We start from the raw sequence: 14,627 nt of genomic DNA on the forward strand, positions 1-14,627 counted from the left end.
CCCCTTCCCCCAGCACGTGGAAGAAAAGAAGGCAAACAACCTTGGAAGTTCTCAACTGTCGACCTCCTGCGAGGACGTTTGCCTCCTGCCCTAAGAGAAACGTTCGCTCTGGAGGCTCGGGCTGCAGGCGCCCCTTGTGGCCGCTGAGTGCTCCGACGCCCACGCCGCCGGCCTTTGGGCTGGCCGAGGCTGGGCGGGCTGCTCAGGGCACTTGCGCTGTCGCCGGAGTGGCGCAGGGTGAGCCATGTACGAAGGCGCCCCCCGGCGCTCTGAGGGCCGGGATGCGGACCTGGGGAAAGTGGAGTCGGGGGTTGCTCGGGCCCGGCCTCCTAAGCACTCGAGGGCCAGGGAATCCTCGAAGTCCTCGAAGTCCTCGAAGGCCTCGAAGAAGTCCTCGAAGTCCCTGAAGTTCCCGAAAACACGCCCGTATCTGAAGCTATTTCCAAGGGCCTTGATAAGATTCGGCGGTTTCCGAAAAAGGAAAAAAGTCCAGCCCTCCGATTCCGGAGAAGTGGACAACAGTTTGGAGCAGCCCTGTGGTGTGGGCTGCGTAGCCAGCCCCTGCTGTGAGTGTTGTAATAACATTCGCTGCTTCATGGTTTTCCACTGCATCCTGGTCATCTGTCAAGGTGAGCCTGAAGGACGTGCTTTGTTGTGGCGAGGGCCGCGGAGGGCAGCGGAGGGCAGCGGGGGCCGCCCCCCGAGGAGGTGGGAGAGGCGGGATGGCGAGGACGCCCTGGGCTGGCCCAGCCTCAGGCTGCTGTCTGACTTCTCAAGGCTCTGTCCGATCAAAGTTCAGCCACCCAATGGGTTTACCTCGCCCGCTGCCTGGGCAGCAGATTTGTCAAGACAAGGGAATTGCAATGGAGAAAGAGTGAGGCAGGCAGAGCTGGCTGTGTGGGAGCCCGGAGTTTTCATATTACTCAAATCAGTCTCTCCAGCATTCTGGGATGGAATCAGAGTTTGTAAAGATAATTTGGTGGGTGGGGGCTCAGGAAGTGGGAAATTGGTATTAGACTGGTATGGAATTGGTAGTAGTGATCCCAGTAAATATATCCATAAAGATGGAGTTTTGGGATCGGTTTTTATCACACCTGTAGTCTTGAGTGAAGTGCTGATCCTTTTGCCAACAGAAGATGGATCATAGTAATTCTTGGCAAGTAGTGGTACCATATTTAATAAAGCTGTCACCTGTTCTTGACTGGGATGCAGTGCCAATTGAAGCATGTATGCTGGGAGCCCAGGTGGCTGCAGAACTTGACCTTATGGTAGTGGTGATAACTATAAGGACTCCACTGTTGATGAATAATTTCGAGTGCCCTTCGTACTCACACAAAGCAAATGACAAAGTCTGTTAACTGTCAGCTCAGGTCATGGCCTGAGAGCTTGAGGGCTCCCATTGAAGCCCTAAAATAAATTGGCACTTTTTTTTTATATATCACAGAGGTGATATTTCTGGAAATTAAACACAATATGGGTTGATGAGTTATAATGACAGTTGAATTCACAGCCTCACCAAATTACCCACGCGAAAGATAGGGTGTTGATTTGTAAAAAAAAAAAAAAAAAAAAAAAAAATAGATCCTGAAACTTGGAACGAGGACATCTGACGAGGAGCAGATGAAACTGACATTTTTGATTCCCCAAGTTATTCTGAGCCTCCTTTGTTGGTAGAAGAGCTTGGCCCCTGGTAGCTGAGGAGGCTAGTCTTTCAGTTTACATCTGTGAGAAGCTCACCTGGAGGTCTTGAAAAGGAATGCCTATTCTTCTTAAGATATACTACAGCCACTCCTATTGCCACTAGATCCATAATTAGAGTAAATTCTCAGTATGCTCCAGGGCAAGAGGTACATACTGAGACCCAGGAACAAAGAACTTACACACAGAAATAATATTAAGGCTTTACTAATGTATTGGCAGAACCCTGGAGAAGTGTGTGAGAATGGATTCTGTGAGTTATTAGATCCAGATGGGCAAAACAAAACATTGGATTCTTCTGAATTCATTGATACAGTCTTACCTGCTAGAGATAACAGTTTTAATGTGTGAGCACATGCACCTGGAGATGGCTCTAACAGTTTACATGATTGGTTGATTGAAACTTGGACTTAACAGTAGCTTTAAGTTAATGAGGTTGAGATCTCAAAATGCCCCAGCATGATGTGTAGGAAGGAATTCAAGTACTTACGGAGGTGAGGAAGTCGACTAGATTTATCATGTGTGACTTGCACCATCTCCTCCCCAACTTACCCAGTAATGTTCCACAAAAGGGCCTAGAAGACACTCTTGTCACTACATTATTGAGGGATACATCAATTAGAGAAGAACTGGCATAATAAAAAGCTCTGTGCCTGCTTTCTTTTTAAGCTAGATAGGATTGTATGGAATGCTGCCATTAAAATAAGTTCTGAAATTCAATGGAGTCATGGGGGTCAAGTGGCAGCAATTATTGTCTTAAGCAAGGTGGGCACCAATACCATTAAGCGTGGCGGGTAAGTGCAGGCAGTCACCACACCTGGGCTGTGCTGTCATCAACAAGATCTGGATCTCAGTTTGAGTTGGGGGAACAGTGAGGGATTCCCTGGGCACTATACTTCAGTCCTGAGGGAAGCAGCTGTTCTTTATAGCTTCTTTTCCTATATTCTTTATAGTTCTCCTTACATTTTACTAAATAATACCTTGTTATTCAATCCCCTGCTATAGTTAATAATTATCTATATTAAACTTACCCCGTATAAATTACTTGTTTTGTCTGTATTTTAATTTAACCCAAACTGATATATATTGGTGTTACTTCTTCTTTAAGTGTTTGGTGTAATTCATCAGTAAACTATCTGAGCCTGTACCCTTCCTTTTGGCAAGTTTTAAAAATTACTAATTCAGCTACATGTATAGATATCCAGAAATTCAGATTTTAAAAGTTCTTCTTTGAGTCATTTTAGTAATTGTATCTTTCTAGGATTTATTTCATCTAAGTTGTTAAATTTTTAGCTTATAGTTGTTTATAAAGGTCTTTATTATTATTTTAATGTCTGTAGGAGCTGTTGTGATGTCCAGTCTGTCATTCATTCTTGGTCTTCTCTCCTTTATTCTTGATCAGTTTAGCTTAACCAATGATTCATTCACCTTCCACCATGATTTTGAGGCCTGCCCAGCCATGTGGAACCATGAGTCAATTGTCTCTTTCCTTTATAAATTACCCAGTCTTGGCTATGTCTTTATTAGCAGCATGAGAACAGACTAATACAACCAATTTTTATGATTTTGTAAAGGACCAGTGTGCAGAAAGGTGTTAACATACCAGGCCTGAAAAAGGTCTATCTGCATGGTTGGCTCTTGACTGCCATCTTGGCAGTTGGATTTTTGCAATGTTCTCACCATTGCCTAACTGGTTAGAAAACAGTTCACATAGGTTGTCACAGTTTAAAGTTGAAGGAATTAAATGTGTACTGTTTGACTCCAGTGGGGGAGATTCTTGACTTGCACCTGGTTTCATTCTGACTTTGGCCCATACAACTTTTCCCTTTATGGCTTTTGCTTTGTAGGTCACAGCTATGAATGAGACTGCATCCTGAGACTTTTGAATCCTTCTAGTGAATCATTGAAACTGCGGTGGTCTTTGAGATCCCCAACAACAACAAAAAAAGAGTTGTTTTGTTTTTGTCATTGTGGGGTTAAAGTTGGCTTCTTTATATGCAACTTTTCTTTTATAAAATGAAAACCAATATAATTTACATACCACAATTTTTTTTTGAAGTGAACAATTTAGTACACTTAAAAATATCCACAAAGTTGTGCAACTATTACTAATTTCAAAGTATTTTCCTCTTCTAAAATAGAAACTCCACCCTAATTGACTCTACATGTATGAATTTAATTATGGACTCTCAATTATACTCCATCAATTTATATATCTATCCTTATTCCAGTATCACACATAGCTTTGTAGTTGGTTTTAGATTTAGAAAGAAAGTATAAGTCTTGAAACTTTTTCTTTCTCAAGATTGTTTGGGCTATTGTGGGTTCCTTGCATTTCCATTTCAATTTTAGAATAAGCTTGTCAATTTATGCAAAGTGCTAGCTGGGATTTTATAGGGATTGTGAGGAATCTGTAGGTCAATTAAGAGATTATTGCCATGTTAGCAATATTAAATCTCTGAATCCATGACATGTAATGTGTTACCATTTATTTGAGCCTTTGTTTTCTTTCAGCGATGTTTGGCATTTCCATAGGCATGTCTTGCAATTCTTTTGCTCACTTCTTTTGGATTTTCTTTTATTTTAAGCATGTTTATATCTAGTATGTGGAAATACAATTTGCATATCAGTCTTATATGCTGAATCTTGATGAATTGTTTTATAGCTGTAGCGTTTTGTTTTGTACATGTGTGGATTCCTTACACTTTTATGTATACCAGATCATGTAACTTGTGAATAGTTTTACTTCTTCATTTCCAATGTGGATGACTTTTATTTCCTTTTATTTCCAATACAATGTTGAATAGAAGTAGTACAAGTGGACATCTTTGTCTTGTTCCTTATCATGGGAAAGCTTTCAGGCTCTCACCATTAAGTATACTGAGGGTTTTTCATATATAAAGTTATCAGTGTGAGGAAGTTGCTTTCTATTCCTAGCTTTGAGTGTTTTTATTACAATAGTGTGTTGGATTTTGTCAGATGCTTTTTTCTTTTGGCATTTTGATGATAATGTGGTTTTTATCCTTTGTTTTATTAATATAGTGATTAACCCTAATTTGATATATTGAACTAACTTTGCATTAATGGGAAAATCCCACTTTATCAGGTTTACCGTCATTTTTGTAATATGCTGGATTCAGTTTGCTAGTGTTTTGTTGAAAATCTTTACATCTATAGCCACAGGGACATTGTTTTGTTGTTTTCTTTTGTTGTTGTTTTTTTTTTGTTGTTGTTGTTGTTTTTGGTCAGGATTTGATGTCAAAATAATGCTGGTCTAATAGAATAAATGGGGAATTGGAGTGGGGATTGTGAAAAAGAGAGAAAAAAATGATTATGGAAGTATCTTATTTTCTGGGAAAATTTGGGAAAGAACATTTGGTAGAATGGTGAAGCCTTGTGGCCTTGACTTTTCCTTATGGGAAGTTGTGTGTGTGTGTGTTTTTTAAATTGCTAATCAAGCTGTATATTTGTTGTAGATCTATTCAATTTTTCTATTTTGTTTTTCCTGAGCCAATGTTTACAGCTGTGTCTTGATAGGAATATTTCCTTTGCATCTAGGTTTCTAACTGTTGCTCTACAATTGTTTAATAGTATTATAATCTTTTTGTTTTCTTTATAATCAATAGTAATGTTCATTATTTCATTCCTCTCTTTATGAATCTGGAGTCTCTCTCTTTTCTCTTGGCCAATGTAGCTAAAGGTTTGTCAGCTTTGTTGATATTTACCGAGAATCTACTTTTTATTTTATTGATTTTTCTCTGTTGTTTCTATTTTATATTCTATTTATTCACATTCTAATCATTCTTCTTTCTCTTCTTGATTTGGATCTAGTTTTTTTTTTTTTTCTCTTATGTTGTAACATTAGGTAACTGATTTTAACTCTTCATCCTATTTTTTTGAGTCAGGATATTGCTCTGTCACCCAGGCTGAAGTGCAGTAGTATAGTCATAGCTCACTGTAGCCTCAAAATCCTGGGCTTAAGGGATCCTTTTGCCTCAGCCTCAAAATCCTGGGCTTAAGTGATCCTTTTGCCTCAGCTGTGACTACAGGTGTATGCCACCATGTCATGCTCTTTCTTCTCTTATATAGGCATTTTCTCTAAATATTAGCTTTGGCTGCATCCCATTAAATTTTAACATTTTGTATTTTTATTTTTGATCATCTCACTATATTTTCTGATTTCACTTTTTTTGCTCTTTGTTTGTTTTGGGTTTTTGTTTTTGAACCAGTGTTTCACTCCCATTGCCTGGGCTGGAGTGCAATGGCATGACCTCAGCTCATTGCACACTCTACTTCCTGGGCTCTAGCGATTCTCTTACTTCAGCCTCCTGAGTAGCTGGGACCACAAGCACATGCCACTGTGCTCAGCTAATTTTTGTATTTTTTGTAGAAGGGGTTTCACCATATTGCCTGGGCTGGTCTTGAACTCCTGATCTCAAGTGATCTGCCTGCCGCAGCCTCCCAAAGTTTTGGGATTATGGGTGTAAGCCACTGCACCCAGCCCTAATTCATTTTTGATTTCTTATTTGACCCATTGATAATTTAGAAATATATTGTTTAATTTTCACATATTTGCATACTTTTCTAATTCATGTATGTTATTTCTAGTTTTATTTTATTTTGGTCGGAGATGATACTTTGTATGATTCCAATCTTTTTACATTTGAGACTGGCCAGCTGTGGTGGCTCACACTTGTAATCCTAGCACTTGGGGATTAAAAAAAGACACATTTTAGAATTAAGCACCTTGCCCTTTAAAAGGACTACTCTAGATTCCTCACCTCCATCCAAAAAGAAAACCTAAAACAAAGCATTAACAGGACCAAGGAAAGTTACAAGTAAATTAACTGTCTTCAGAACAACACTCAGCACTTTTTAAAGGAAGACAAGGTAATGCAAACTTTTTTCAATATACTGTATACAATATCTGGCATACAATACCAGCATGCAAAGAAAAGATACAATTGTGACCCATAATTTAGAAATAATTTAATGTTTGCAGCAGCAAACATTAAACACAGTCTAGAGGCAAGAGTATTACTTGAGTCCAGGAGATCAAGACCAGTCTGCTCAACATAGTGAGACCCAGTCTCTACAAAAAATTGGCTGCTTATGATGTTGTGTACCTGTAGTCCTAGCTACCTGGGATAACCTAAGGTTATCCACCCTCCTTGGCCTCCCAAACTGCTGGGATTACAGGTGTGAGCCAACACACCTGGCCAATAATGACTTTTGATATAATATTCTGTACCAGTCACTGAACCAGGTAAAACAAAACAAAAAAACTAACAAACCCTCAAAGATGGAAATCTGGAATTGGTTGTTTGATGTGACTGAGCTTGAAACCAATGAAAGTAGTGATATTTGTGACTGTGAATTGTGGTTCACTAGAAATCCATGGCATGTAGCAACAAGAGTCATTTAAATTATTGCCTAGGATAAAGTTATTATTGAAGGCAAGACTTTGAAAGACAAAAAAGCTGCTGCAATTGACTCCAGTGGTGGAATATTTGACTGCATTGAAAAATTTATAGAAGGAAAATGAAAAGTTTAGGATATGGTTAGGAAATGTGTGAGCTTCTCTCAGTTTCATAAGAAACTCTTATTTTTAGCCACATACTGTTTATTTTGGTCAATACTAACTTATTCACAGGCAGCAGAATTGAAGCATAAGTTGAACTCACAAATTCACCAGATCACTTCTGTGAGAGTTGGGACATTGATTTGAGAAAAATAAAACTTCTGAGAATTAGGATAAAGGCATTTGGGTGAAATTTGATGAATCTGAGGACCATGAAACCCCAAATCCTGGACCTTCTTTACTGGTAGGAACGCTTATTTCTCCTATATCTAAAGAGAAAGCAATTCCTTGCTTGAAGACACTGAATTGGCCTCACCTGAGCCTCACCTGGCCTCATCTTATAACCCATCCCATACCCCTTTGCTGCCAGATTCATAACTCAAATCAGACCCAGCCTTCCAAGAATCATTAACACTATCCTATGAGAAAATATCCTATATAACAAAAATTAGTGTGCCACTTCAGTAATGTTTCTAGATACCAAATGGTTTGGAGTATATTGGACACTCTCTCTTCCAAAATGAAGGAAAAATGTGTGCTATTGTAACACCCACTATTAAGAAAGGGCACAATTTTTGGTGAGCCTCTGTGGTTTTTCAATTGTAGTAGTATGCTATGGTAACATTATAGACCTAGTAAGAGGAGGCCCTAAAAAGTAGAGGAAAAAGGAAATCCTCCCAGTGGACAGAACATTGAGCAGTATATCTGATTGTCAGCTATAGCTGAACATAGCCTAATGATTCGACTATTTGGTAATTAGGAAGGCTGCGTAAGTGATGTATCTCTGCACATGAGCAAAGTTATCCTATGTGAATGAATGTTCACCAAAAGAAAGCCATTGCACAAGAGGCTATCAATAATGAAGTAGATAGACGGATATGAATATTAGCCAATCTCTTTCCCTAGCCATTCTACCTCTTGTTCAATAGGGTCTTATTTATAGTAACAATTACATCAAGGATGGAGGTTATATAAGAGGTGAATACATGGCCTTATCTTCACCAGAGCTGGTCTGGCTATTGGACTGCTGAATGCCTGCCTTGCTACCAGGAAAAGTCAAGATAGTCTAGGTGCTGGCTGCATTCCTTAGGGAAACCAACCGGCTACCTGGAGGCAGGTTGATTATATAGCTCTGGTTCTGTTATGAAGTGGACAATAATTTTTCCTTACTAAATTAGACATTGATTTTGGATATGGGTTCTTCTATTGTCATCGTGGTTGTGCTAACACTACCATAACCAGACATAATGAATACCAAATAAAGCATTATAATCATGTTTACCAACACATTGCTTCTAATCAAGGAACTCATTTTACAGTAAAGAAGTAAAGTTCTTTACTTTACAGTAAAGAACTCATTTTACAGTATAGCAGAAGGTTCATGTTCACAGAATTCACCGATTTTACTACATATCTCAATAACCAGAAACTCTTGGTCTTATAGATAATGATGAGTCTTTTGAAGACTCAGGTAAGTCTCCTAGTAGCAGACAACAATCAACCACTCCCAGTAGTAGACAACAAGTTTTTAGTGCTGTCCTATAGGATGGGATATGCACTTTGAGAGGGCAGCCTATGTATGTTACCTGGGATCAAGGGGTAAAACAGGGAGTGAACAGTAGAAGAAGGAAGTTATAAATATCAACTGTAGTCTCATAACCACTTAGAGTAACAAAACTTGTATAAGCTCTGCGTTCCCTCTTACTTGTTTGTCTTATGTGTTCACACACAAATATGTCATATGCACATTTGTCTGTATATATGTTTATATATCTATATGTCCTGGTTATTTTCTCTCTTCCTCTCCTTTCCTATATTATTTTTCTATTAATAATTTATTTAAAGTAGAGAACCATGTAAATTAATCTCTAGGTTATAGAATATGCCTCAATTAGAAGGGGAATTGATATCCCCAACTTAGAGATAAACTCAGTTACTGACAGGACTTATTTTCTACATTGGCCATTATCCTCCTTGGCCACATGTAATGTAAGAGTTAAAGAAAATTCGTATTCTGGGTGCAGCAAAGTTTTTATATCTTGTTTCCTACCGGTATTGGTCTGCTAAAACTAGCTGTGGCTCCAAATCTGGGTTGTGGTTCCTTTGGCAATACATTTCCCTCAAAAATTTAGTTAGGCCTGTGATATATTTGCTTAATTATTGGTGGTTATTTTTCAATTTGGTTTTTAGGTTAAAGAGAATCCATTCAGGTTTGTGATTAAACTGAAGGATTAGCATTACACTGAGATAGATATGCTGATTGATTAGACTATGTATCTCTCATTTTGGGGGAAACAGTAAGAGCATCTGTGTAAAATGATAATTGTGATACAATTAGGCAGAAGGGTGATAATATTGCTACTTATTTGATATGAAAATTTAAATATGGGAAGAAGAATGAAAATGTATATCAAAGAGTCTGAAAGATAAACTCTGCAAGGCATTTGTCTGTTGGCCATGAACTCCATTACTCACTCTTTATTTGCAAGGGAATGGGAAGCCTGAAACTACACTTCCCAGAGTTGCTGGGGGCCAGCTGATTTCCACTTATGTGTTGCCAGTGAATCTGTGGCAGTAGATTTGAGAAAAGAGGAAAGGGAAGACTCTTTTCCTTTCTGTTTCTGGTGGTGGTTTTGGCAGCAGGAGCAACTCTGGGTGATTAAAAGCTCCCAGATTTATGCTCAAGAATAAATGTGGTGCTATCAGCAGCACAGAGCTCATGTACTCTGGCTCTGGCACCTGCAAGATCGTCAGAATCAGCAGGTGAGCTCCTTGTCATAGCATTAGGAAGACTGTGAGCTCCTGGCTTCCTGCAAAAGAAGGTAGTGATTGTAGTTCTAACAGCAGCAGCCAGAGCAATAGTAAAAGCAGCCCATGCTCCAGTTACTTTGGTTGCATAGATATCATGAATTTTTATTAGTAACCATTTGGACTCCAACTAATGTACTACTTTTGTAATCAATCCCTACTCAGTTAATTTTGTTTCAAATTTTTAGTGTGTTTATGGCTAATTTTTTCCTAGTTGGATGTTGAGTGATAGAAATACACATAATATGGTACCATTTATTTCATATTCAAGAACATGAAAAACAATACCTGATATTGTCTAAGGGTAGATACATTGTCAAAAATCTTAAAAAGGCTAAAAAATGGTAAAATTTAAACACAGGATACTGATTATGGAAAGGAGGGAGAAAAACAAGTTTGGGAAGTATGCATCCGGCTTTAACTATTTTGATAATGTTTTATTTCCTACTCTGAATGGTAAATAAATATTATATTAGTAATAGTTTTAATTTTTTATAATTTGAAATGCAATACATTAAAATAAAGATCAGTACTAAGTGAGATAATATAATAATCATTTTTATTTGGGAAATTACTCATTGAGGTTGTTCAAAAATAGCTTCAAAAATTCAATTAGCGAACGTTTTGTAGAGGTTAAGGCCTATTTGTGTTTTAGAAAAGCAATTGTTACATTCTTATAGCTTTTAAACATTCAGAATAATGTAAAATAAACTTACATTATGTAATTTAAATTTTGCTTTGTAATAATCACAATGACAACCTCTTAAAATGCATATCATTGCTTTCTCTTTTTCTTTTTACATTTTAGGTGTGATTTTTGGTCTTATAGATGTCAGCATTGGCGATTTTCAGGGGCAATATTATGTGAAAACCATTGAAAATTTGGCATTGGAATTCAGTTATGATATTTCATCTGCCCTGGTAGCAATATTTATAGCATTCTATGGAGACAGAAAAAAAGTAATATGCTTTGTAGTTTCCTCCTTTTTAGTAGGACTTGGATCACTTTTATGTGCTTTTCCATCATTTACTGAAGAAAGTTATCAAAGTAAGATAGCAATTGAAGGTAAGGTTTTAAATATACTGTCATGCATCAAATCAATATTTATTCAAACCTTGGCTTAAGGAACTTAAAACAGACTGTGATAATTGTTCGTCTGTATATCCATCCATCCATTCATCCATATTGGTTTATATGACCAAGTTTGCTAATTAACTAATTGAAGCATCCTAGTGTACACATATGTCACAACAGAGGAAGTAAATGGCTAGTTTTATTCTATTGATAGAAAACATTTATTTTCAGATGTTTGTCAGTAGGAAGCTCAGGACTGTGATTCCTAGGAGAAGAGAAACAAACAACTTGAATTTTCTTTGAGAAGGGAAGAGTAAATAGATTAGGGACACATTTTATGATTATCAGGAGCATAAAGGACTTCCTTGAGTTTATTAATCATGAATTCAAAGCACGATATGCATGGCTGTACAGTAATGTCAAGCTTTAAAAGTACATATAGGGAGTGGGAAAAAGAGTTATTTTGAGTAGGGTTGCAGTTTTACCATGGGGTTGCATGATCTGAAAGACAGCAAAGGAATTAAAAGTGTTTAGATGATAGTGAAAGAAGTAAGGACGTAAAGGGGACATTGGGATAGTGAAAAGGAGCAAAATCAATGGATTATATGCCCTGATGAATTTTAAGGATTGTTGGCAGTGCATTGCTAGAAAGAGTCAGCTGGAAAGATAGGGGTGGTTAGAATGTAGATGCTTGAAATTATCATTAGAAAAGGTTTGTAGTTATTATTTTTGACATTTAAAATGACTAGCTGTATTTGTTTGTTCTCAGACTGCTATAAAGAACTATCTGAGACTGGATAATTTATAAAGAAAGATGATTTAACTGACTCACAGTTCTACAGACTGTATAGGAGGCCTGGAGAGGCCTCAGGAAACTTACAATCATGGTGGAAGGTGAAGGGGAAGCAAGCACATCTTCATTATTGTGGCAGGAGATGAGCAAAGTGGGGAGTGTTACATACCTTCAAACAACCAGATCTTGTGAGAAATCACTATCATGAGAACAGCAAGGGCAAAATCCACCCCGTGATTCAGTCACCTCCCACCACCTCCCTCCCACAACATTGGGAATTACAATTCCACATGAGATGAGGGTGGTGACACAGAGCCAAACTATAGCACTAGCCAAGGCAGGTGGAGTACAGTGCATAACAGCAAAAAAGTTCAAGGAACTAAGAGGTCAGGATGTTGGAAGTATCACATTGACACTGATATCACAAGTTAATAGGTCTATATAAAACTGAACCTTCAGCATTTGAATGACAGTTCAAGAGACTACCTCCCACTTGATATGGAGTCAAAATCATTTCACATGGATACTAAGCCAGCTGAAAATGTTCCTTTGTGTACTATTTTGCAATCTGCACTTTAATAGGGTTTCCACAATATTATTTAAGAGCATGTGTTAAATGTCAAGCAAAACAACCCGTACAATATAATCTAATATAATTGCCTGGATCTACCAATCTACAAACAAATTATAATTACACAAGCATTTACTTAATACTGTTTTATAACCAGCTGAAGAAAAAATGTATAAGAAATATACTGTGACCTGAAGGAAATTAAAATCTAGTGGATGACCACATAATGACTAACTCTAATGGAAAGAAATGTATACTGTGTAATGCCTTGTCCTTATGAACCTATGTTCTGAAAGTTAGTGGGTCTAAAATGGGAAGTTATTTAATCAGAATGAGACAAAGTTAACACAAAGATTGTTAAAGAGGTGGACATAAAACTAAACTCAGAAGGTACTCTTTGATAACACAGATAATCTAGAACATTAGAAATACTTTTAGCCTAGGGTCAAAAGTCAGGGGAACAGGATGCCAAATTTAAGAGGAATATGTGCTATGTGTAGCATGCACATTTATATTTTGGTTTATAATATATGCATCTTTTGCAGGATTCCCACACAATTTCTTTTCTTTTTTTATTTTGGAGATGGGGTCACAGTATGTTGCCCAGGCTTGTCGCAATCCTCTCACTTCAGCTTTCTGAGTACCTGGTACTACAGCTGTGTGCTGTGTCTAGCCCAAATTTTATGATGGCATTTTTCTGACAACATGATGATTGACTGCAGTATTGCTACATTCAGTGTAAATGACATGTTAACTAAAAGAAAAATGTATAATTTTGGAAATAGCTTGTAAAATATTTCATAAAGAATACTACACATTTGTTGTATGTTTAACTTTTGAGTTCAATTAACAAAACAATAATTATTGTCTTTTCAAAAGATATTTGCAAAGAAACAAAGGTTTTCAGTGGTTGCCAGAGGCGTGCATCGTTCCAATCAAAATACTTGTCTTTCTTCACCCTTGGGCAGACTGTGCAAGGAATAGCAGCAATGCCTCTTTACATCCTTGGAATAACCTTTATTGAAGAAAGTGTTGCTACACACTCAGCTGGTATCTATTTAGGCAAGTTTTTACCCCCTCTAATATGATTGATCCACTTTGAATTTTCCTTGAATTTTGGTATGCATGTCTAAACTGATATAGAAGTACTATTGGCCCTTATGATAACATCGTAATAAATGATAACTGGTATGCTAAACCTTTAAATCACATTGATTCACCTAATTCTGAAGAGCTGTTTGAGATTTGAGATTCTAGACAAGTCACCTGAATGTCACTGAAAATATATAGCGCAATTGAAAAAATCTATACTTTCATCAGGCCATGGTGGCTCATGCCTGTAATCCTAGCACTTTGGAAGGCCAAGGCATGCGGATCACTTGAGGTCAGGAGTGAAAAGCCACAGTGAAACTGTGTCTCTATTAAAAATGCAAAAAAATTAGCCAGGCTTGGTGGTGAGCACCTGTAATCCCAGCTACTCTGGAGGCTGAGGCAGGAAAATCACTTAAACCCAGGAGGTAGAGGTTGCAGCAAGCCGAGATGCCGCCACTGTACTCCAGCCTGGGTGACAGAGCAAGACTCTCTCTCTCAAACAAACAAACAAACACACACACAAAAAATACTTTCTTAAGTAATAAAAATCATCCTCTTTATGGATATGTGTGTGTACATTTATAAATATGTATATTTGTGTATGTGTATATATATTTAATGAATAACAGCATACTATCCCTATTTACAATCTCTCATGCTATTGTATCCTACAATAAGTAATCCTGGCTATATCTCAGGGTAATCTGTACTCTCTTATATTGCAATAGATTCTGGTCCTGGTAGATCATCTATTTGTACAGGGTTATCTAACTATCACTTCTGAAAATTTAAGTTGTTTTTATATACTTGTTGCAAAGGTATATTGAGACATCCTGACACCCTGGTAGCTAAGGTGAAGGGTGAAGAGGTGACAATAATGTTGAATTATCATCTTGCTAGAGCACCCAAATTGAAATAAAATAAGGTATTTTGAATTTATAGTTATATCAAATATAAATATACTTTATATATGATATATTAAATATAAATATATTACATATATTACATG

At 37.5% G+C, this 14,627-nt stretch overlaps 1 protein-coding gene across 1 annotated transcript in view; it reads left to right on the plus strand.

Annotated features, from left to right (window-relative positions):
• The first annotated feature begins 244 nt into the window (after window positions 1–244).
• Window positions 245–14,627, plus strand: part of SLCO6A1 (solute carrier organic anion transporter family member 6A1) — a 125,530-nt gene continuing 111,147 nt past the window's right edge. The window contains exons 1-4 of the mRNA XM_032284693.1: window positions 245–298; window positions 380–629; window positions 10,896–11,153; window positions 13,406–13,588. Coding sequence (XP_032140584.1) covers window positions 245–298; window positions 380–629; window positions 10,896–11,153; window positions 13,406–13,588 — 745 coding nt within the window. The remainder of the gene's footprint in view (window positions 299–379; window positions 630–10,895; window positions 11,154–13,405; window positions 13,589–14,627) is intronic.

Source organism: Sapajus apella, unplaced genomic scaffold, assembly GCF_009761245.1.
Source record: "Sapajus apella isolate SASKATOON/1434 unplaced genomic scaffold, GSC_monkey_1.0 scaffold1, whole genome shotgun sequence".
Classification (NCBI taxonomy): Eukaryota; Metazoa; Chordata; class Mammalia; order Primates; family Cebidae; genus Sapajus; species Sapajus apella.